The sequence below is a fragment of the Oculina patagonica genome, chromosome 13 (genome assembly GCF_052425735.1).
Source record: "Oculina patagonica isolate OP01 chromosome 13, crgOcupat, whole genome shotgun sequence".
NCBI classification, from domain to species: Eukaryota; Metazoa; Cnidaria; class Anthozoa; order Scleractinia; family Oculinidae; genus Oculina; species Oculina patagonica.
The window spans coordinates 8,032,371-8,057,318 of NC_135770.1; the positions used below are offsets into that span (position 1 = coordinate 8,032,371).

Below are 24,948 nucleotides of genomic sequence, written 5' to 3' on the forward strand. Positions count from 1 at the left end.
CTACCGACAATTAAAATCCTCTCAACTTTTTAACTGAATACCTCATTTGACAGTTCACGACAAGAGGCTTTGTGTTAAAAAAGACGTAAACATTTGCTTAACGCAGAACCAATCAGCGGGTCTCTGTCAAACATATTTTCTGAAATGTGGTAAAACAGAAACAACAAAGCTGTGAATACCATAATCATCAACGAAAAACCAAAATGTGCAGGTACTGGATTGAAGGGCTTCTAGTCATGCAGAGTGGCCGACTGGTGGAATAGAATATAGAACTGTTTAAACAGTGTTTAGCTAACGCGCGAACGTCGAAATACACGGATCAGTATTCAGGGTGGATACCGCCGCTGTGATCTAGGTGAGAATTACTTTGCCAGCTTTGCACTTAGCTTTGAAACGAACCTTTGTTTACATCAGTCTTCTCTTGAGTCTTTCTCGTCAACAGGCTGAAAATAATGTAATAGTGTACCTAGGATGTCTTTGGTGCTATACACTTCTTTGCGAACTACGAACTACTTGTAATTTCAACTTATAGTGTATACATGTGGGATGTATATTTTTTTTTTTTAATCTAAAATGGAAATTGAAGAGGAAGTATAGCTGATGACGCAGGCTACTTCAATCCCTCTGAAATTAAATTAAACCGAGAATTTTTGCCAATTTGGCGACCCGAGTTGAATAACTTGCACATACCCCCCGCCCCGGCGCCCGTCGGGGGGGGGCGGCCGCCCCCCCCCCCCCCTCCCCCCCCCTTCGCATCGACATGTATGAGCCAAACGGCGCCTGGGGACAGGTTCAGAGCCTGAAAGTACCTCGATTGAGTATCGCACGAAAAATTGCACTTTTTTGTTTGTTTTATATAGTAGACAGTATTCTAACATCGAGGGTTAAATCGGAAGTGTAATTAAAAGGCGATTAATGTGAACAACTGGAAAATGTATTCTCGGTTTCTTTATTTGTATGAGGGTCATTTAGCTTTGACGGTTGACCGTTCTAAAAAATCGCATTGTAAAGCAAGATGGTTAAAGTTTGAGTCATTTGACGGCTACGCATTTTAATTTTCACTCTTGAAACACATTATAGTAACCTTTTATGAAAAGTAATTAACCCAAAATAAACAGTAACTTCTTGTAAAGAATTAGAAATAACATTTAACGATCTCTTCAGAAATAACTGAGCCCGTGGTTTTCGTAGGTCATGGTCAGTTAAGTTGCTAGGTAACCCTCACTTCGGGTCAAGGAAGTGGCCTTATAGTAAACTGGCCGTGTGATTTCATGATTGAACGACAGAAATGACTAATTTCCTGCAAAGACCACCTTTTCGGCATCGCTTGATAGTTTTTTGCTTCTTTCTCCACGTCATTTTCGTGTGCATTTTGTTTATTCAGTGTCCCTCATTAATTTAGTAAAAGGTTTTGATAGTTCACACTTTACAAAAGTCTCTTAGCCAGGCGAGGAAACCTCTCTGGGCAGACGAAATTTCAAGTTTTTCAGCGAGCGCGGAAAAAAGCTATAGCCAGTGAAGTAAGCTTATGTTTTAGTTCATGACACAGCAATACTGCTTGTCTTTTAAAGCAAATATTTAACTTAAATTCAATCTCTTCTATTCCCCAGAAAACATCTGCCATGTTGTTAAGTTAATAATAATACTAGAGGCAGCAAATTGACAAACATGGATGCAGGATAAATGGAACGGCATTCGAAAAACAGAAAGAGGGAAATCGATCAGTCGCACGACCGACATGGTACAATAACTAAAAAGATTCTACCACTTAATTTTTTCCCGCCATTTACCGGCGGCAGATACAAAGCTATGGACAATGTTTTGAAGTACAAAGACGCCGCAATGAAAACAACAGATTTGCGGAAGGAAAGCCGGTTACGAGATAAACACTATACGTCTTTTTCATCGTCTTTTCGCAGTCACTTCAGAGAGGAATTGCTCCACAGCTGTCGACAAGATAGAAAGAGATTAAACTACGACAAGAAAAGAAGAAACTTTGCGGAAGCAAAAGGAATAAAAAGACCTTTGCTTTTGCCACCTTTGCCAGCACGAACGTTTCCAGAACAAAATGCAAAGCAAGCTAACGAAGTCGCAAATGGAGTGAAGAAAACGAAAAGTCAGAAACTTTTTCCCAAATATCTACCAAAAATTGAAACAAGGAAACCAGAATTGAATGACCTCAATCTTGTTTCACCCGGGACAACAAACGCGGAGAAAACAGAAAATCAAAAACTTCTCCCTCCTTTAATAGCAAAACGAACAGTGAAGCCTCTGCGAGCTGCTATTTCGTCTTCAGCCACAAGGCGAGGCCTAATAACACTGGATTTAGAAGAGCAATTCATTTTACGATTTCGCCTTTCAAATTATGATGTTAAAGACATCAATACAGCTACCCTTAATGAGCCCGTTTAAACCGAGATGCGCGGACCAAAATTATTTTAATTTGTAAGTGAGTTTTCCGGACAAAAACACAAAACATGGTTTGTTATCTTTTGTTGTGTTGACGGGGAATGGATGCTGTTTTGAGTTAGCTGAACAGAAAAAGTTTTGATTAGACTACTAAGATATGTGTTGTGGTTTAAATTGGTTTTAGATTTTTCAAACCAGTTTGATTTTTATTTCCTTTTGTTTCAGATTATGATAATGGATTTAAGACAATGAAAAATAAACTGAATTAAACTGGTTTGAAAAAAAAATGAAACCAAAGATAAAATAAACCACAACATATACAATAACACTTATACGACATCCACCTTTCAAAAATTGATATTTTGTTTCTTTTGATTAAACCATGCCCTATTTAATAAAAAGCGATATAATTAAATCTGATTGATGTTTTTGTGAAATGAATCGATGTTTTTAAATCGCTGAATTGATGTTTCTGTAAAATGAATTCTCTTCGATTTCCTGTAAAAATGCTAAAATATTAATATTCATCTTTCTAATATTTAAGGTGTTTTTTTTTTTTTCAATTTTCCATCACACGGATTTTCAAGGGAGATACGTTGTCAGTTTCTTTGTGTTTTCCTCTTTTGTTGTTTGTGATATTTGATCAGAAAATTGTGAAAATTAAATGTCCGAGCTTATCGAACGCTTACTTTTGCCTTATACCACTGCAAACATTTGTATTTTCTCCGTGAAGGAAAAAGATACGATCACACATACACCAATGCAAGAATTAGTTTTTGATGTGCAAAACAATTGATTTGTCAGGGTTTTCATTACTTCAGTTTCAGAAAATAATCCGCCAAGACTTCCAGTAGTTATTGGACTAAATTATGTACCAAAATTATTTACACCTTATTGCAAGCTTTTGTGTTATTGCTTCAAATATTTTATCAAAAGAAACCCTTTCTAACAACACCAAATATCGAAAGCCAATTTCAAAGTTCCACTGAATTCCACTGAATCGCTTAAACATGAGACGTGCATGAGCTTTTGCCTATAGCTTGTGAACTTTTTAACTTTGAATTTGATTTTCAAATATCTTATCAAAACTGAAATATTTCAGTCTAACAACACAAAACATCGAAAACAAAATAATTTCAAAGTTCCACTGAATTCAACTGAACCCGCGCTTAAAGACGGTTTTATAAAATGGCAACACGTGAGATTTTGCCTTTAGCTTGTGAACTTTGAAATTCATTTTCTCAGACTCTGATAAGAAATTGTTGTTAGTGTTATCACGAATAACGATTTAAATTATTCTGGTACTCGATTTTTGTCCAACTAAAATAAATATTACTCTTTTTACCCCACTTATTGGCGCATGGATTCCGTCTTTAAGCAACCCCTTAAATTTACTTAAAAAACGTTGTTTCTGCTTCTTGTGAGAAGCTGCGCAAGAGGAAGAAAGAAATCCACGCGCGATCACTCGCGTGAACTCGCTGCTGAGCGCGACTTTTCAAGCGCTGAGAACCAGCACGAAAAACGTCGGCGGCAAATGTATCATACAGACCGCTATTTATCAAGGTTTTCCTAAAAGTTAATCTTGCGATAACATGTTTACATTATCTTGTTGTTTCGAAAAGAATTATTTTGAAGTTACGATATAAAAAACATAAACATGCTTTGTTAGCCTTTTCAAATAGAATTTTAATAATTTGACTCGGACGCACTTCAACAATTTTAATTTAATTTACTTTGATTTAATTTACGATTAATTTGCACCACATGTAGATGATAAGTTCCGACAATAGCCTTTGAAAATTGCTCTATTGTCGTTGATGTGTTTTTCACTTTGATTCCGAGCACAAACCTAATTTACATGTTACCTTTGACACAAAGAACCTCTAAAACGTCAAAACAATTGAACCTAATGTAATAAAATTTTGCTTACACTAAAACAACCTTTTCGATTTAACGCATCGATATAGAAAACATCAAACTTTGTTTCATCTTTTAGCGAGAACATTAGCTCCAATTTGATAGTTTATTATTTGTTGAATTTCGTCCTGGAAGATTATCTTGTTGGTGAAAACATTGGTGTTGTAGGAGTTGAATGTCTTTGTTCGTCCCATCCAGCATTCGGTAGATAAACATGAATAGATAGTTTCCGTCCCGTTTCGTCTTCTTCCAATTGCTCTTTTTCTTGAGGACTAAGGCTGCGTCCTTTGTGAACAACATGCCGTGCTCATGGTATGGGCAACATTGGCGTTTTTCGATCCTGGAAATTGGTTCTCTGGTTGTTTCGAAACCGCGCTCGAAACTTTTGCAAAAGTTGTAACCCTTCCTCATCTGAATTACAAAATATAGAATCTCTAGACTTCAGTTCAACGCGCCACTCCTTTTCTAACAAGTTAAGCCCTTCTGGGTTAATTTCAAAGCGTACAGGTTTTGATTTGCCGCCGAGAAGCAGAAATATTTCTTCACGTTCGCCGCGTGTTTGCGCGGGGTTTGCGTTGTTTGACGCGAAAACTCTCTGGAAATAACTCCTGCTAAAGCCAGGTTCCCGGCCATTCATAGAAATTGTCGCTAGATCATCGTACTGTCCGACTTCGTTTCTTCGGCATTTCATTTTCTTTAAGCAAGAATAGAGCTTGTTTAATGAGACAGAGTGCGAATTTGCAGTGGTGGTCCCGTTGCTAACGACATGCTCACATCCCGAACTTTCCCTCACTGCTTCGTCTCCACTCGAAGGTATGCTTCCTCTTTTCGGCAGATTCTGTTGAGACTCGGCCAGGCTCATTCGCTGACCAGTACATCTCATGCCAGCTAAAGGATATACATCAAAAGTGTCCAGCGCTGGGCCTGTTAGTCGATTCTGTATTGAACGATGTAAATCATTCAACTGGTTTCTATTCATGTCTGTCCTTTCAACTCCGACTGTCTTTTCAAACTTCTCTGGTGCCTCCAAATTCTTTGCTTTGGAGCTTCCTGGCTCTTGACAAGCTTTACAATTCCCTGGCTTACCAACACATGGAAGGCTGTCGGATTTTCCCAGAGATCGCCCCTGGATCGTGCCGTCCAGCCCAGAATTCAGCTGCTGGTATTCCGTGCTGCAGTATTCATCCTCGCTGCGCCGAGCTGTTGTTTTCGCATAATTGCGTAGATACGGCGGCACTCTGAGCTGACCTCTGGGAAATATGTCTTCTCCTCTGAAAAAAGCAAAGCTCATTTTCCACCAGTAAGCCAGGAATTAAAACAATCCATCGCCATCTAATAAAAGTTTATTTTTTGCAGCTATAGATTGGTACCAATCGCGAACGTGATTTCACAGCAATATTTTCCAACGCGTACTTTTTGTAATGTAAACGGTAGGCAAACAGTGTACTTAAACAATCAATGCGCACAAAATTGTTTGTTTTAATCCCTTATTTCCACATGGTGACAGCAAGAACAATTAACGTTTGGGCTCCACTTGTCCTGACAAAAGATTTAAATCAAATAAAGCGGCGTGTTCATTTCCATAATAATTAGCCCAAAGTTTGAAGGATTTCGTTGCGCTCTTATGAATGGTCGCGCGAAAGACTACAAAATCTCCAAAGATAGAAGGTGAACAAAATTAAACTCGAACAAACAAAGGACATAACCCGTATCATCACGGCTTCTATCATTAATTATAATTAATTATTCGCTCTTGTTCAAGAGTAATGAAGGTTATGAACCCAACGAACAGTTCAGTTTTGCAGTCAATGCTGTTTTGAATATTACCCATATAGGTCATATTGTAAACAAGTCGTTTTTTAAACAACTTAATTGAAGGAAAGTAAACCTTTTAATGCTTGGCAGGGGACCACGAAAATCAACAATAATATTATCTTTATTGACTTTTTTCCGAGTCTCGATATAGAAAATTTCAGTGTGAAAGCATACTTCATTTTACTATCAATTTTCATCAAAGTTAGAGAAAAAAAAATGCTCGCATATCAAAAATAACTATAAATCAAAACCTCATAATTATTTTCTGAGGTCGGCATAGTTGCAAATCGTTATCAAAAGATATGAAAAGGAAGACAAAAATAGTTCATTTCAATTTATTTAAAATAGATTCAACGAAAAAAAAACTTGTCAATGCAAAAAGAAAGATGTATTGGACAAGAAGTAAGAAAGGAAAAGGGAAAGTTACATATGCAGCTGCATGCTAATTCGGGTCCGTAAAAAATAAAGCAAAAACATAAACAAACTATAAATAGCTAGCAAGTGCTCAGTTTGATCTTTAATATTTACATCCGTTCGGATATATTGGTCGAAGAATTAAACAACAAATCTACCACCAAAGGTTTATAAGTTACCTTTTGAAGTTTGCGCGAAATAATTATGACATGATTGCACGAAATAACACCGCGTGCTCCCCAGCCCTAAAATTGTTGCGCGCATTTCTGACATCACGGTTTACATTGCGCGCAAGAATCGTACAGTATGTACGTTCTTTGCGACATTGCGCGCAGGACTATCAGCCATTTCCAGCTACCTTCTGGCTATCCAATTTCTGCCACTTAACAAGACTCGATCTGTTTTATTTCCAACTTTTCTTTATTGAGAGCAAAAGTTTAAACAACTGCGATTGTTCTACTTAGTTTGGTCTGGCGACCGTCTACATTTTACTTACGTGCTGCCGCCTCGGCAATACTGCGTGTGGGTGTGGCGCGGCCACGTCGATCTTTTAATGCATTGGTTTTTAAGGCAAGCCAGCCCGAGCCATGAAAACTCACACCAAACTAATTAGACGACTGGAAGGCCCAAGAAGACCAAAACGGCTATTAAACACCGTCAGTACTAAGTTATGGCCCGGGGTTGTGCACTCGCGATAGAACGTATCGGCGTTAATGAAAGCACGATTCTCAAGGAAGGCATGTTGGCACTATTTATTGTGGTGAGTCATGTTACAGAAGAGATTGCGCGTTTTTACAAATTGCTACGTAACGAAACCAATTGCGCACAGAACAGAGCAATCTTCCATTTGAGGAAACAATGGCATTTTGCTGCGAGACAACTTTCTAATAGGTACTGCTTGGTTTTGTTTACAACTTTCACGCTGCACGAAACATTGCCAACGTCGTTACACGGCACTAGCGCAAGCACGCTGTATGAAATATCATTGCACTCTGTAACATACCGCGCAGCTGAGTCGCAAACTCGTTGCGTGACATGTTGTCGATTTTTTTCTTAAAGTCACGCGGTTTAACTGCGGTATGAATGCACCGCAGCTGAGGTAAACACGCGGTTTACTCAAGAGCGGCGCGACCGTGAGTTGCTAAAACATTGCATTCTATAGCTAGCATACCGCATATAAAAGGACAAACTCATCGCGTGACAAGTAATTCAGATTTTTGGCCTCTTCTGTCGCGATAGCAAAAAGTAGCGCTCGTGTTTACCGACATTCACCGCATGCCTTTGAATTCCTACGCGAATACAACAGAAGCAAGGAATTGCATGTAGTTAAGCTTCCGTACGGATGTGAGACGCTGCGGTAAAATTCAGTGTAACAACGCTGTTAAATGTCTCTGTAGTCGCGCGGGTGCGCGGTTAACTCGCGGTGCAATTGCACTCGGTAAAAGTGCGGCAGCTTTGCGGTATTACTGCGGTGGCTCATGGGCGAGTGGACGTTTGAATCAACTTTCCACTTCAACTGAGACCCATCGGTTCTATTTTTACAAACGCTCAATTATTTTTCATCATCTGCACGATAAAAGGATTGTTTAATAAGCATAACTTACAAATTAGTTTTATCTTTGGTATTTATAATCCCAACATGTCCTTCAGACACAATCCTTTTTCTTAAATTATTAGTTAATCTAACAATAAATTTTTGCTTTCTTTTTCGCTAACTACGATAGCAGGATTTCAACTTTATCATTCATTGTAAATATAGCGTTACTGCTGGGTTTATAAATAATGTAAATAGTTAGAATTTTTGAACTGAACTAAGTTTGTCCTTTTTCATTCGTAATAGGCCTTATCACGGTTTTCGACGCCATTTTGACGAGTAGGCAAAGCGGGCAGAAATTACAGTGTTTGTATGGGAATCCGACAGCAAATATCTTTTACAAAAATTGAATTCTGGACAACTTATGAATTGTAAAGTTATAAGATACTAGGCAAAAGTTTTTATTTACCAAGTTTGAAGGATGTAGCGGGGCTAGAAAGCATTCAGTACGTTTTTATTTCCCATACATTTGTCTATAACTTTTTCCCGCGAACCGCGTCAACTCACCAAACCGGAACGTAATCTGCAGAGAAAATACAGACAAATGTATGGGAAATTAATTCATAAGTTATCCAGAATTTTTGTAAAAGATATTTGCCGTCGGATTCCCATACAAACACTGTAATTTCTACCCGCATGGCCTACCCGTCAATATGGCGTCGAAAACCGTGATAAGGCCTATTCCTATCTGTCCATATTATCCTGGCCTGTCTGGTTCAGGGCCATAAAATCCTTCGTACGCTGAACACTCTTTGACGGTCACTGTTCCTCTCTCAGTTGTAACATCTGTGATAATCATGCTGTTGGCTAAGAATTCAAATCGCGAATACCGGGGGATCACAGGGGTGTTCTTGACTTCCGAGGGGGCTACATGTAGCGGGGTCTCATGCCGTGTCGAAGATAACGGGTTTGTTGAAGGCGTGGGAACTTCCTCAGAGCTCGTTTTCACGTGTTTCTCCTTCTCGACTATGGCAGCTTTTTCAGTGACAACTGATGTTTCGTGTAAGTCCATCTTTGTACTACTACTGCTACACGAAGGGCCGGCGCTCTGGACCTCCTCTACAGCAGACGTTGAAGGTACAACTTCCTGCGAGCAAATTTCTTCGGCTTTCAGAACCGACCCAGCAAAGCTGCCTTCACTGTTCAACACGCTTTGCCGACCTTTCTCTTCGACTTCTGTGACACTAATTTCGACATCCATCTTCCCGTCCCCAGCATCGCTTACGACAAGAGGTACTGCCGATTCCTCAGTCGGCAGCGGAGGAACTTCGACACCGGCTTCGTCCATCTTCGGTATCTTTCGTTTTTTCCGACGACGTTTTCGTTTTACCGGCGGCGGAAGAACGTCCTGCGATGACTCATCAATTTCGCTATCACTTCCAGGAGCGGTGACGTGTTCGATGTCTATTGTAGAGGGTTCTGCATCCTCGGCCGCCTTAAAAATACAAGAAAAATCTCGATATCAAATGTGATCAAATGTGACAAATCTGTTTGCTCATAGGAACAAAATTGCAGTGCTTCACGGAAGGAAAACAACTTTAGGTTCGAGTTGTCGGGAAATTGAGGGTCGAGAAATGGGGAATCAACTGTATAATTTACAGATTATTTATTTGGTAAAAGGATATCAAAAAGTTAAGATACTTGTCCGCCATATTGTTTTAGGTTTGGGTCATATTAAAAATAACAGAAGAAATATTTAAGAGCAGACTTTTTCCATGTACAGTACATTAATAGTTTTTACTTCGAAATTGTTTGGATATTATTCCTGAATATTATCAGTTGAAATTTATAGGAGATAGTGTGCTTAAAAACTGTGATATTGGTTTTTAAAGCCACGCTGGTCACAAATTCCAAACTCTTTATCTCCAAAAACAAAGCATTGACATGGCAGTTAATGAAACTTTTGTTTACTAACTTGTGAAAAAGAACAACTTCGTAAGAATATTTTAAATTTGAAAATTTGAAAACGCAGATGCAAATTAAAATGAAACTAACAATTATCAATGTGTTCATTTAGAAACCAACGTCTGCCAAGTTATATGCAAAATAATATTTTCAGCAAAACTAACTTATTGCCCGTTGAAATCCGTTCAAAAATAAACTACACTGAATGATTAAAAAAATATATTAGAATTTGAGCCTGATTTTGCTACGATTATTGGTTTCAAAATCCTGAAATGGTCACTCATAAATCAAAATTCACCTAAATAACATTTTCTACAGGAAGTACGAAGAGATGATTTGTGTACTTACATTTTCCTCGGAAACAAGCATTTTCTTCTTCTTTCCTTTGAATTTTCCCTTTTTACTAATGGCGGAAAAAGGAAATATTAGGGTGCGTTTCTTTGGGAAAATCCAAAATTGGATCATTGATCTCAGATCACACGGATACTTTGCTCCCAAAGAAACGAAGAATCCGAAAACGGATTTTTTGCCATGACAACCCCGTAAACACATTTCGCACAGAACATAAAATATCAGCACAAATTTATTTTTCGTCGAATGTATCCTAGCTAAAATAATTTAAGCATACAAAATCTTTTACAAAAACCACACGTCGAAGTAGATCTTCTTTAGCATTAAGCACAATGTGGCGAGAAAGCATCTGAAAGCGAAGAATGATTGCGAAATGATCAGTGCAAATTTAACTCGTGACAATTTCAAAAGGATACAACTTCCGTAGGCACATAGTGGCTGTTCTAGAAAACCTGTATCCCGTTTAAAATGATACTACATACCTATCTGAAGCTACCGTTTCCTTTTATCGTGAAATATTTTTGTATTTTGATCGAAATAACCGCCTAAAACTTTCCGTATGGCAGTGTTTACAAAGAGCAAACCTGTATTTTCACAGCAAAGACCGCTGGGCCAAGGTACTTTTTTCGAATCCTTTCCCAAAGAAACGCACGGATCATGAATCCTAAAAATCCGGATTCAGATATGATCTGATGTATCCACTCGAAGTGTGGATTCTTCAGATCATTGATCCAAGATTAATCCAATTTCGGATATAGGTAAAGAAACGCAAAATCTGTTTTTGGATCAAGAATCCGGATTTGGATTTTTCCCAAAGAAACGCACCCTTAGTGACACAACGACTAACAGAACAAATTGAACAGCAACGAACTAACGAATGTTGAAATCAACATTCTGTTGTCAATTTCAGTTTTTATTCGCTGAAATTAACATCTTCTCAAACATTCCAAATATTCCACCATAAAACTATTTCAAAACTAAACCATATTCACGGCAAAATGATTTTAATAACAAACTGGTCGAAAGTTTCAGCAAAGCTGAGTTTTATTCCTCGATAACTTGGGGTTAGCTTTGCATTCTGTGCATGATTTCAACATACACGTACGCTTCAGCGAAGACGAAATAAAATAAACTTGTTTGAACGTGTATAAAGAGTTGATCTTTACCTCGCGGTTAATCGCTGTCGAAAGGCCCTCAGTAATCGTGGATCTAGAACATTTTCTTCTGGTTCCCAAGTGTTGTACCTAATCGGATTTCAGCGTAAAACCGTTAATAAACAAAGCAACAGCGAGAAACGATCCACAGTAAAATTTATATGCACGTTAAACACACGATGCTTACTTTTGTGAATATCCCTTCCATTTGATGAAGTACTCAACTTTACCCTACAAAACAAAGCCTCATTAATGGCTAAATTACGCCGGATTCTCGACAACAATACAGCACATATCGTTTTGTCGACCTACCTCTCGAACTCTTCGCTTTAAGATCGTTTCAGCCGCGTATATGCCGTTGTTTTTACCAGGGCGATTCATGTCTCATTGTCCACTTTGAACTGATGTTTGTGTTTTGTATTCGTATTAAATTACGGCTCCGCATCCCATAATGTTTTTCACCGTGTTGACGTCACGTGTGCAGCTGCACGAATTTGTATATTTTCGATCGCTTTGTGTTCAGTGGATTCTTTCTCTAGCTGCCGATATAAACAGCAAAAGAATCTAAAAAAGAAAAACAGCGGATGAAAAGTGCTCCAAAGCTCTTTGTTTTAGCGCTACAGTCAAAGGCTTGTTGTCAACAGCTGTTTCTCTATTGTTGTGATAATTTTTTTCGCCGCCATTTTAATTTGCAGTCCCGCGTTTGAAAACGTTTTTGTGTAAAGTCTGGGCCAGTCTGCAGATCAGATCTGTTGATTTATGATTAAAGAAATATCTGTGCAATCAAAATCAAGTTTTCTGATTCGCAACCTGACCGCCGTAAAAAATAACAAAAATAGGTGTTAGACAGCATGAAAAAATATTGGAGTAAAATTTTATAGCAAAACTGAATTCACTTTAAAGATCGGAAAATTATATTTGGTGGGTATTAACTAACAAACAATTCACTGAATAACAGGAGCACTCAATTCTATCTAGAAAATGTACGGTATTCGACCTAGCAAACAGCCCCCGAAACAGCATCAAAGTTTCACTGATCCCCGCTACACCTTCATGTTGAAAACGTTAAAGCCTCCAAAACTGCATCTTCATGACACTGCCCTATGTAATCCAATGTAATCCAGGGGTCTAACGGCTGCGGCGGCGCCGTGGAGGGGGAGTAAAAAAATTGACTAGTAAAACAGTTTTCAGTGGTAATTTGCTTAACTCCTTGGAATTCTCTCCCCCACTACAGTCGTTGAGCTTTTCAACCCCCAATATTTCGATCTTCGTTCCTCGTAAGACCTTCTGCAAAAATGGTTGTCATTCACTTCTGTTGTTTGGTCAAAAGGCTGATGGTGACACTTATAATACATGAAAAAATATGCTACTTTGAGAAGTTTCAGTGTTTTTGGTCAAAAGGCTGCAGATTTGTGACATAGATTTGTATGGAAAAGGACACCCTTACCTGCCTAGCCTCATTTTCGTGTTTTTTGGCCAAATAAATGTCCCTGTAACTTTCCATTAGATAAACTGATTTATCTTGACTTGATCTTTAAGTAAAAGTAATTTAATTTTGATGACACATGATTCCTCTGGGAGCCGAAAATTAAAGGCAGCCATATTTGCATTGGGTCTATATATTCTATTTGGGTGACATAAAACAGTTCCTTTTACGGAAATTCACTCTTTCTGGCATATCGAGTTTGAAAAAAAGGAGATGGACTGACTTCGAGCTTTATTAGAGTAGGACCAACAATCAAAAACTGTACTGTTTAAACTTGAAATGAAACACCCCATTGATTAACATAACAAGTTTTTAATGCAAATTAAACCGTGATGACATCGGGCAGCTAGAGGTATCTAAAAATTTAATCTACGTTAAGATATTACTTTCGAACCTCCAGCAGATATTAAACATAATAATTTTAAAAAGGAAAATAGATCAAAAAATGTTATTAGCCTGCGAACAGGCTAAAAGTGGCAAAAGTGTCGATCAATTCAAGGCAGAATAACAAACACACGGAAAACTGTCAAGAAATCAGTTTTCAGTCATCGACATTGTTTAAATGTATATTCCTTAGCTCTACTCTAAACAGCAGTTTGATTGTTAACGTGTTAAATTGTTATTCTTTTTTCCCATTATTTCGTTTGTTTGTACTTTAAATAGAGTTCATATACGTGCTCTAGTTGTCTGAAGCTGTTTATTCAACTTCCGGCGCGGGTTGCCATTGTTTACGGAAGTGAAAATAAGTGTTCCCGCTTTGCTGCTTTCACATCATGTCGAATCATGTAACGTTTGTTGCGCAAATCTTGCATATTTTTTTCTCGACTCTCCAATATAAATAAACAGTAGTTTATTGAAGTTTTCCCCCACAATTGATAATTTGAAATGTTTCGCTTATCTTAATCCATAGCGAAACGCTTGCAGCCATAATTTGTCTTCGTCGCTCAAATCTTGTGGTCCCGAGAAATGCGAAGCTCTTGATGCGAATGTTCGAGTTGGTTTCTTCTGCTTTTGAGGAGCACTGAGCGATGATTCTTGTTTCTTGTAAGGCGTTCGATCGTCGGAAGTTTTCGACGCCGTACATCCACCATCTTTAGCACGACCTTTCTCAGTTGAATCTCGAGTGCGCTGGCGTTTTCGTCTTGTGAACACAAACGGAAAACATCCGTCAAACAACAAGAGGAGAACTAAAATTCCACATTTCATGATGTTGCCTGGGTTGTACACAGAAACAAATTGAATATAATATGTCGCATCTCATCGGTATAAGCCTGGGGCGGTAACTGGACGGGAAAATTCCACCGAGAAATATGTGTTGGATTCGCTGAAGCGACGCGTAGCATAACCACACGTTTTGAAACCTCACAATTATTTATAATTATAATCTTTTGGCACGCGAGAAATGGCAGCATGCATAAGAGCATGTATTAAAATTTAGCGTGACAGTTCTACAGGAAGTGTTTAAGTCTTTATTTGCAAATGGGTCACAGTTCGCGCATTCCCAACAAACCGCAAATCCTAGTTGTTTCGTGACGGTGGCGTGGCTGACGTCATGTTGTGATCGGCTAGGCCTTCTTCCAAGTCACAACTATAAATGTAGAGACAACATTTACGTTGGAGAGCTTGGAAGATTGGAGCTTCGTGAAGGTCTTGAAAAGTGTAAGAACACCAAAAACAAGCAAAGTTATGCTTTTATCAATGTAGATACAATTGGCGGAAAATGCCCAATTATGCTAGCAATTCATTATTGAGAAAAAGTACCAAAAATTGAACCAATTGAACCGGAGAACCGATATTTCGGACTTCCAATCAGAAATTTTCTTGGGGTCGCCTGTTTCCTGACCGCTGGTCAAAGGGAACGAAGACCCTGGGCACAAGGCCAGGATAATCATTTTGCGAAAAAAATGACAAAGTCAGTTGGGTGGCGTCTTTCCTAGCAACGGCTTGATTGACACATAATTTGCTTCGTTTCCCGGTACTGCTACGTCTTTAGAGAAAAGTACCAAAGAAAAGCAACTTCTAAATTCCAATTCGATCGGGAATCCGAGGGCCACAGGTTTGTCAGTTGCAAGACTGTTACGTGCAACCCTCGTTAAACAAAGTCGATTTATTTTTATTTATTTGTTCTATTTAGCACCGACTTTCTCCTATTCTTCCCCCCGCCCCTACTCCCCCGAGCGCAAATCAATATGGCTACATGTGGAGTTTGATTTACCGGAGTTGCAAAGGAGCAAAGGACTTAGTTGTTTCTTGTTGTTGTTGTTGCTGCTGCTGTTCGTTTGTTTACAAAATAACACTCGATTAGTTTTATTATTTTCTTGAATGATCAGGTTGATTTTTATCCAACGTGTCTTTTAAATCCTTCAATGACGAATGACCGTACAAAATTAAAATCCTAATTTATTTGTTGCTGGATAAAATTTAGAAATTTGATCTTCTCCTTTTAAACACTATAAAAAGATCCTTGTCGCAGTCCAATTGGATCGCGGGCTCTGTGGACGAGAATGTAAAACATTCTGTTGCTTGAAGACACGCATGTGCACTAGATGTCATGTCCGCAGTAACAAAATTTCCTGAGTTGTGGGTATGTAGTCTTAATGCAATCTGGCTGAGAACCGTAAATATTTATACGGCTAATGTGTTTGTTCACGATGAAATGTCCATCAATGACTTTAACAGACGCCTCAAATATCCCGTAGCCTGGTTTTGTGCGAAATTTTACTTGATAGCTGCATTCATTGGGACTTTGAGATGACTCAAAATCTGCTTTTCCAAAACCTAAGCCAATTCCATTTTCTATACCACTAAACGTTCGTACTTTAACACTCGGCATCTCCTGCCAAGCACTTAGAATTTCATACAGTGTGAGTTTCGCACAAAGACGTCTCACTCTCGAGTCTTCTGCGAGTAAACTGTTAATGTAGTCAGCGGCACGTAGAGCGCCTATGCGAACATGCGCGTGCGTGACGTTTAGAGGTAACCACTGAACACAAGGACAGAAGTACTCAGGAATCTTTGCGTCTTGGCATGTTCGGTTGCGAGGAATTGATGAAAACAGGCTTGTACCCCAAGTGAGTTCTGATTTTGACGGATCTCTGGGATACTTCAACACATGCATAAAAGTTGCGTGTAAATCCAGTGGAGTAATAATTATTTTGGTGTTCTGTTCGAGATTCTTTACTAACTGTGGGTATTTTTGGCGGAAGCTAGCTGGAAGAGCTATGGACAGAAATGGTAACCGCTCCTCCAGTTTCCCCTGAATTGTGGATCGGAACTCCCCAGTTCGTGCGCCGTGGTCTCCCATGACAACGAACATTGTGTCATTCAAAAATCCAGAGTCCCGGATCGATTTGAAAAACTCAAAAAAGTCCGGAGCGGCAGCCCCAAGTGGCATAATTGTGATGTGATGGCATAAACTACTCAAGAATGTAAACCCAAATTTCGGTGTCTTGGGGTATGCTCTAAACATGCTTTTGAGGTATTCTAGCTGTAGCTTGTGTTGCGGTTGGGAATTGACGCATTTATCATGAAGTCCACTGTCAGGGCCGTGTGGCACCGCTGTCCAAAAGGGACGCGCGTAGTGGTCGCTAGGGGGCTCGTTAAAACCTGTAAGTCTCATGTTAAAAGCACCTGAAAAACGGAAAAAATAAGAATAGATGTAGTGTTAATTGCACGCAATGTCCCACCGTTTGTCCTCGCTTTTAAGGTGGTGGCGAACGAGGACACATTGTTGCGGACACAAATATTTCCCTGTGTACTCCCGCGCGCAACATTTTATGATTTGTTACGGACACAAAACTCGTGTCAAGTCCAAGACACAAATAATGTTTCTGATTACTTTGAGGAACATGAAAACATTATAAGCAACAATATGTCCACCACAATGTCTCTTCGTTTTCCACCGCCTTAAGTTTGCATCATTTTCCGTTATTTTGTGACTTTCTAAAAAAGGTTGAAATCCAAGATGGCGGCTCTAATGACATCACGTGGCATCATGTGACGTCACAGCCGATTAAAATTATATCATCTTGTTGATTAAGCTATGGGCTTTCTTCTTAGTACAAAATAATTTCGCTGCGCCTTAAAAGAACGAAAACTCTGGGGAGGGTTCCATCCCCCCCCCCCCCCTTTGTACGAAGGCGGGGGTATGAATTTGCTTGTACGTCCAAGGGTTAAGAGAATAGACGACTCGCGCGTTTCAACTACAGTGTCCCGCAGTCACGCATGATAGAGACAAAACCAAAGATAAAAGAACAAATTTCCTTACCCACTGGTGGTGCGTCTTCACTAAACAGTGTAGCATATCCATACTTTTTAAACGTCTTAAAAATGAACGGCCACTTGTCCAAAGTCCCCGCGCCGTCAAATCCAGTCCGAGCTTCGTGACGTTTACAGTTCTCCTCCACAGTCCTCCCGGTCAATAGCGCTGTGAGCTGAGGCGTGGTCGCTTCGCCAACAAGAGAAAACCCTTTAAACATGAACGCCTGTAGCTCATCGCGAAGAAATTTGTAAGAGTCTGGAAGAAGACGCTGGAAAGTTGCCTGTGATGTTTGATCAAGTCCTAAAATAATAATATTCAAGGGTAGACCAGCTCTATGGCGAGGTTTTCGCTTTAACACAGCAGGCTTGGGAATGACTTGTGCGTGGAAATCATTTTGCATCATTCCGTTCGCGAACTCGGCGTTGATTCGAATGAAGTCGTGATTGACTTTTGTGATGGGACCTCTGTATTTCAGTAGCGTTGATACTCCTAATGAGAAACCCCAGTCAGAGCCATTCGTTCGATGTATGGTTTGGAAGGAAATCCTCCTTAAAGGAGCTCCTGTGAAATAAGTATAGTATTTTTATAGTATTTTTAGTGGGTCTAGAGGCTCTAAACCACCCGCTATCCGTAATTTTATCTCCCGGTTCCTGCATCTTTCCTTAGTGGTTTCCTCCTATTAATGCTATTTCTATCGCAAAATATTACGAAAAGTAGCGAAATTTTTCTCAACATCTTCCAGTTCCCGCCACCTTAAAATCCCGCTTACCACCCTCTCTTCTCCCGCTTCCCGTATGCCTCCCGCTTCCCGTATGCCTCCCGCTTCCTATTCTCCTGCCCCCCCCCCCAATCCGCCCTGTCCCTCTCCACATTTATTGCAAAATATTTTTTTGAACAGTTTTTACATGGCAGGATAACGATATCAAACTCTTTCAGTTTTACTTGATACGTTGAGAACTTATAAACGTATGAAATCAAAAATGATTGAAGGCTTTTCTAGCCTCCTGCGCAGTCTTTTTAAGGGGCGACCGTGTTCACTTCTCTCCTAAAAACACCCCTAAAAACAACTGCGCGGGCGGAAAAAGGCTTTCTGGGCTAGGATACTACCAAAAAAATGGTTGTTTACAAAGGAATAAAACTTTCAAACTGAATGCTTGGCCATCTGTCCATTCTCGTCCCAAAGCCCGATTTTTTTGTCAGCACCAAGAACGCAGGCCAAAAGAAACTGAGCAGGCTCTGGGTACAAGAGTGCCGTCTGTCTGCACAGTCTTTTGATTATTTTTAATATGACTGTCGCGTTTTTTTTGGAATTTGCTTTAGTATCATTATCATTATCAGACACCTTTAAAGCTTTATTTCGTGATCAATTTTGGCCCACAAAGATTACACCATTATAGCTTTGTTCTGACGAGTTTCAAGTGTACTTGTCGCGTTTTCCATGTTTGTTTTTGTCTGTTTGTAGTTATAGTTATAAAAATATTTTTAAAAACGTCCTCTGGTGAAAAACTAAAAATTTACATGCAAGCTTCCGATTGTCAGTCTGCAGTCTTTGACAAGTGAAGCGTTTAGCTTAGTTTTTATTTTTCGCTTTTTGGTTTTCTTTTTGCTTGCTGTAATTTTAGCTCAACTTTTACGTGAAACGCAAGCACAAGACATGACGTAAGCCTGAAGTACAGTACAGTACATGCAGCAAAGGACATGGACTTGTGTGCAAAACCTTACAGAGCCTCACAGTTAAAATTACATTATTATAGGAAATTAACACTTCACGAAATGAGCGCGAATTTCAAAATTCGCGTTAATTTTTTTAGCGTTAATTTCTGCGCCGTTAATTAAGTGGAGCGTTAATTTCCGCGACCTTAATTCTCATTATTTTTGCCCCAATTTCTCGATACAGTCCAGACGTTCTAATCTCCTAGGAAAAAGTATTATTTATCAGGGTATTAATCTACTGGTATCCCTGAATCTGTGAAGAACGCTCGAAGCGCTCAGATTTCGTCCTTCGCTTACCCATACGTCTGGCTTTAGTATCACGAACGTTGTTTCCGTCTCGGATTATACGCCTAGTGTTGAACTATTTGCGCCTGTTGTTTCAACAAGTGTTTTTCTTTGTGTACATCGCGTTAATTTCTTTCATTTTAAAATGTTACTCTCTCTTTCGCGTTAATTTCCTTTATTGGGAATTAACTTTTCCTTCGATTCGCGCTAATTTAAGTCGCATTAATTTCAAATACCTTAATTGACACAAGCGTTAATTTCCTATAATAAAGTACCTCTATCGTGATTTAGGACAACCTCCAGGGAACCATCGCGGTATCTGGTAAACAGCACAGCTTCTCTTTCACAGGACATGGGTGCCACTTTTAGAAAATAAAGCATGGCATTTTTGTCAAAAGGATCGATATCTGGGAGTCGACAGCCGACATCAGTAGAATTGGGCGACTTCCTTTTTGACGGTACCACACCACAGGAAACTTCGTTGTCAGAATACTCTAGAATAAAACAAGATCAGATATGTTTTTTTCAGAGGTTTTTGGTGGGGTGGAGATTACAGCGAGTAGCAAGGACACGGGTTACAAGTTAAGAAATCGCTGTTTCACCCAGCTTGTGCGAAACACTAGTATAATAGTATAATAGGGTCGGGTATAGGGTCCGTCTCGTGAGTGAGTTGAAACATCTTCAAAACTTCCTTGGAAGTCCCCCGAAAAAAAATTCTTTTATCTTCGGAAAAGTTCGAACATGATCGGAAACGTTCGAAGAGCCTTCGAAAAACAATCGGAGAATCTTCGGTCTAGAAACTGCTCAGAAAACAAAAAGTTGCTAGAACGGAAAAGAGTTGCTCCAAATATGAAACAGGCCGAGTATTTTTGGGACAATCTTAACCCCACGTTCCAAAACGCTCAGCCGCCTCTGCCGCAAAAGGGTAGCGGGCTAAAATAAACATCTTTTTAAGTTTATAAAGATAAAGAAGCCCCGCGATAAATATACTTACCGAGGTTTGTGACAAATTTAGCTTTGACATACAAAGTCGAGTTTGTATGATCCGTGATAAGATTTAAGTATGATTCCAACGCGTAAACGAACGTTGTCTCTTCGTTTAGTTTGGAGATTCCTTGGCAGTATTCGCCGGCAAGTTCACAGGCTCTTACAGCCTCCTGTTCGGAGTGAAACACTTGTACAGGAGTCTTACTGTCGCGGTATTGTTTAGCTTTAGTATTCTGCAACTAATGGAGAGAATTGCGACAAAATTAACACACTGAATGACGAAGTCTGCTTGTAGACACGCATACCGTAAAGCTCCACCCCCTGCGGAAGTTTAATGTTTTAAAAAGCCCCTCCCCCTCCCTAGACGGTATCAGATCATGAATATGGAAACAAGACAATGTTGCACTTTTAAAGGTATTCATCTGCTACATTTACTTATTATTGATGTTAATATATAAAAGTAGTGTTTCCAGACATAGGTACCCAAACTAATATATGATACACCTCCCTGTCTCCAATAAGCCGCCGCCTTTATTAACAGATTTCCACTGCTCAAACAATACCGTATTTATCGATTAAACGCCGGGACAAGGTGGAGTGGTAAGTTGGCCTTTCAGGCATTTATTTGAGGTGTAATATGGTATGATGGCAAGATACATTCATGTCACAAATAATGATTAAAAACCCTTGTTTAATAAACATTTTGCTCGAATAAACTGCACCATTCAAATAAACGGCGGATCCACGCAGCCAAGTTTTAAATAAACGCCAGGGGCGTTTAATTGAGAAAATACGGTAAGCTAAAGCTTTAAAAGGACTATGTCACCGATTTTAAAAGATTTTTGAACAGCCAAAGTGTATATTTGTGTCGTAGGTAACCTAAAAAAAAATGGTCCATTTTTCTTAACAATTGCTTTTTTAGAACACTAAAACTGTTTAAAAGCGGGTTTGGCTGCAGATGGCTCGGATGGAAATGGATTGCACTTATTTGAAAATGTTAGTCAACGTTTTCAAATCGTTTCCGCGCGCGTTAAAAAATCTATATTTATAGCCAAAGTTTGATTTCTATCCCCAAATAAAGGTTATATATTCCGTTAAATGTTCAAAGACAATGTTTTTCATGGGTTAAGTTGCCTACCACTTATTTCAGAACAGTTTAAGCCCAAAAAAGTGCGAAATTCCCGTGACATATGCATAGTCCTTTTAAATACAGACAGGCTTTTAATTGACAAAACCACTTACTTCAATATAGTTCTGCAAAGTGACTTGAGATAGACTGATGTGCGCATGATCATGGTCTGCTTGTGATGAAGGCGCCTTTGCCTAGTAACGAAAGGAAAATCTTGTGAACAACTTAATCCATAACTAAATAACCTTTACATGGCGTTGAATGACTCAAATCAGCTGCAAAATAAGACACATACTGAAATTCTGGCGAACACGATAAAGAAACTCCTCCTCCAGTTTTCGGCAAAAAATTTGCAGTATAAAAGGAGTACGAATGGTATTTTGTTAAAATCAAGCCCATAATCTTCGTTACCATGACAACTACGTTGCTAGGAGGCGCGGTGGCCCAATGGTTAGCGCGCCGGACTCCGGATCGAGTGGCACGGGTTCGAAGCCTGGCCAGGGCACTGCGTTGTCAGTGTTCTTTGGGTGAGACACTTTACTTTCATAGTACCTCTCTCCACCCAGGTGTATAAATTGGTACTGGCAAATTTACTGTTGGGGTTACCTTGCGATGGACTAGCATCCCATCCAGGGGGAGGGATATATACTCCTAGTCGCTTAATGCTACAGAAGCCGGGAAAAGCTCCGGTTCTGATGGGCCACTACTCTTGATAACAGGCTTTATGAGGCTTTACTTACAAGAAAATAGAATGAAAATAGACGCCCGAAATGACTGTATACATTCAGTTTTATCATTTTGTCAGGGTATAGGGTAATTAGCATTCAAAATGAATTTTCTCACCGTTCTGTTCACTCCTTTTTGCGCTGGCACCGTTTGAATCTTAAGTGTAACTCGTTCAACCTCTTCAATTGAAGGGGTACGGACTTGTTTCCTCAATCTCGTGTTATACACTGGGCTTGAACTCTTCTCCATTCGTGCCCAGGCTGTGCTCTGAGGAGTCGCTCTGGGCGTTGTTGGTTTTGGTGTCTCTTGATTGGTCCATCTTTGTAAACTGGGACGATGTAAAGTTTCTTGGGTCGCTTTTGGCTGTAAGACAGCTTTCGTGAAAAGTATGTGCTTGTAGGTTCTTCTCTTTCCTAAATGCGTTAGTTCCACTATATTAAATTCGAATTCTTCATCTTCCCAAGAAATAACTTTCCATGTGCACAGCAACAGGTTGATAAAAGTCAATATCACCACAGGAACCAGGATAAGACAGATACGTCGACGAAAACGGGTCGTAGGCAATGAAAAGCACTTCATGTCGAATGTAAACAGCTTTGAGGATTTGTTTAGCTCCTTAAAAAGATTGCAACGAACCAAAAAAGTCAACTAATAGTTATTTAAGTATGCGCAATATCAAACTTTTTACAGTTAGCGAGCATTTTTCTAATTAAGGGCCTTTTAGACTTGCGCCAGTTCGATTCTGATTTTATTATAATGAGCGATTACATTTGTTGAAAGCTCTTTCATGTAAAACCACACAAGGAGTGCTCAAAAGCCATTGCGCACAATCGTTAAACATATAGCGTAAGAAAAAGATTTTGCTGAAAGTGCATATCCTAATAATACTGCGTCAAACAAGCTTTTTGTTTGGTAAAAATATATCAGGAAGAAATTGAATAGTATGTTGCATCGACGTACTATATCGCTCCATAGAAATCTCGAGCTCATAGTCTTATTGTAAAAATATATTGATTTACCCTTTGTAGAAGTCTCTAAGAGGAAATTTACCATAGATTAAAATTCACTGTATGATCTAAAGTGATCATGTGTATTGCAGTTAAGTTTGGAATATAATGATGACATCTCCTTTTATACATCTTAGGTTGTAAAGTTTTCCTGTTAGAAGAAAGAGGCAAGCCATCAATTTATAACATGCAGAAACAATTGAGTTTTGCACCTGTTTTCAACGAAGAAACATTATTCTTTTACCTGTGCTAACTGGAATGGCCAGCGTAAGATGTGTGATGCATTCGCGCAGAAGAACCGCTTGATCTAGAAAAGCATCAAGAGATAATACAGAAACATTGTGCTGTCTGTGTTGTGAAACAAGATGACATCGCTAATCAGTGAAGTACGGCAGATAAATGACCACGTTATATTTGCATGTAATGAATCATGCAGTATTGTTAATAATAATATGCGTAATGACGACGAAAGCTGTGTAAACACTAAAGACGTTTACGCCAGGGAAGCTTGAACACACTGAAATTCAACGCATTTTTTTAATCTTCAGAAACTCTTCACCTATGCCAAGAGTAATTAATGGTAAACGACGGAGAAGTGTATATTAATTGGCCTAGCCAGAATAGGGTCGATAAATAATCGAAAATAAAAACTGAACATTTTAATAAAAAGGTCGGAAGATCGAATCGCTTACTGCATGTTGCATTCTCTTTTCCACAAAATAAACTATTATATCATTTATTGACAGAAAAATACTCGAGAAAGCTACCTATATCACATGCACACGTATTGTTTTTTTCATCGCATTAATTTGTAAACGAGTCTTTTGTCCTCTATTTTTAGGACTTAAAGACATGGCAAAGCTAAAGGCAAAATCAATAATCGAATTTTTCGCATTTCGCATAAATATGCTGAATACTGTTTCTTTTTTTTTTTTTCAGTGTAATTTACATGTACGTATTTCTCTCTTTTGTCTTAATAAACTCAGATAAACTGATTGAAGTATATTGCATCGTTGAAATAAACCGCAAAATCGCCACGTTTTAATACTGTAACGATCGATAATGTTATGATAATGTGAGAAAATGATACGAAAAGCTGTGCAAATAAAGGTGACATGAACATCAACGAAGCTTGGCTACAAAGTTAACGTATCTGATTTGTTAATCTTCCTCTAACAGGATTCAAAAATTGACATCAGGTCGCAAATGCGTACTTTATACTTTAATTTCGTTCAGAATAAAAATTTGCTTTGACTTTTAGAGTTTCCCAAATGGCAATACGGTACAAAATTCTAATCCAACAAAGTCAACCAAATTTTTTTTCGGGTTTATTAATATCAGCGCGCAGTTTATACGGAATCAAGTCCGAAAATTTTTATGGTCTATTATCGCTTCGATGTTCAGATAGACTAGATAGGGAATGTTTATAAACGTCGCTTAGCAACCACACTGATCGAGGGCATTGGCACAGAACGCGGGCTCATTCTTCGCGGGAAAGGTTTCTTTTGCCATCGTAAAAATCTGCCAACGCACTAATTTGTGCAGTGTACATTTGTTTATTTGTTAAACTGGTGAGCTCAATTAAAGGATGCCGGCCATAATTGCTTTTCATGTTACCTGCCAAAAAATATACATACAAAAAGAACAAAAACAGATTAAATCTTTAATTTATCCACACACAAAAACTAACGAAGTGAAATGACTCCTTTCTAATGATATCATCCGGTGAAATTTTGTTAATTAACTAGAAGGAAACACTAACAGAACGACACTTAGCAAATTTTCTAGCCTATTT

General features: G+C 39.0%; 3 protein-coding genes, 2 long non-coding RNA genes and 1 pseudogene across 5 annotated transcripts in view; 2 read left to right on the plus strand and 4 right to left on the minus strand.

The window, feature by feature from the left end:
• LOC144635118 (uncharacterized) overlaps positions 1–24,948 on the plus strand; it is a 69,600-nt gene that overhangs the window by 4,833 nt on the left and 39,819 nt on the right. The gene's annotated exons all lie outside the window — the stretch shown is intronic.
• LOC144635068 (uncharacterized) lies at positions 1,669–2,815 on the plus strand (annotated as a pseudogene).
• Positions 4,086–5,727, minus strand: LOC144635036 (uncharacterized). The gene has a single exon (XM_078494103.1). The coding sequence runs from the start codon at positions 5,615–5,617 to the stop codon at positions 4,634–4,636; it is 984 nt and encodes a 327-aa protein (XP_078350229.1). The 5' UTR covers positions 5,618–5,727; the 3' UTR covers positions 4,086–4,633.
• LOC144635034 (uncharacterized) lies at positions 8,163–12,020 on the minus strand. The gene is made up of 5 exons (XM_078494102.1): positions 11,872–12,020; positions 11,747–11,790; positions 11,572–11,649; positions 10,403–10,457; positions 8,163–9,584 (listed from the first exon to the last, which is right to left on the minus strand). The coding sequence occupies exons 1-5, from the start codon at positions 11,938–11,940 to the stop codon at positions 8,847–8,849; spliced, it is 984 nt and encodes a 327-aa protein (XP_078350228.1). The 5' UTR covers positions 11,941–12,020; the 3' UTR covers positions 8,163–8,846.
• LOC144635115 (uncharacterized) lies at positions 10,625–11,142 on the minus strand. The gene is made up of 2 exons (XR_013567315.1): positions 10,888–11,142; positions 10,625–10,754 (listed from the first exon to the last, which is right to left on the minus strand). It is a non-coding gene; the product is annotated as an uncharacterized LOC144635115 (long non-coding RNA).
• Positions 15,187–23,797, minus strand: LOC144634923 (uncharacterized). The gene is made up of 7 exons (XM_078493979.1): positions 23,398–23,797; positions 22,264–22,761; positions 21,534–21,614; positions 20,299–20,530; positions 19,580–19,798; positions 17,313–17,867; positions 15,187–16,675 (listed from the first exon to the last, which is right to left on the minus strand). Exons 2-7 carry the CDS (start codon positions 22,723–22,725, stop codon positions 15,588–15,590), a joined length of 2,637 nt encoding a protein of 878 aa, XP_078350105.1. The 5' UTR covers positions 22,726–22,761; positions 23,398–23,797; the 3' UTR covers positions 15,187–15,587.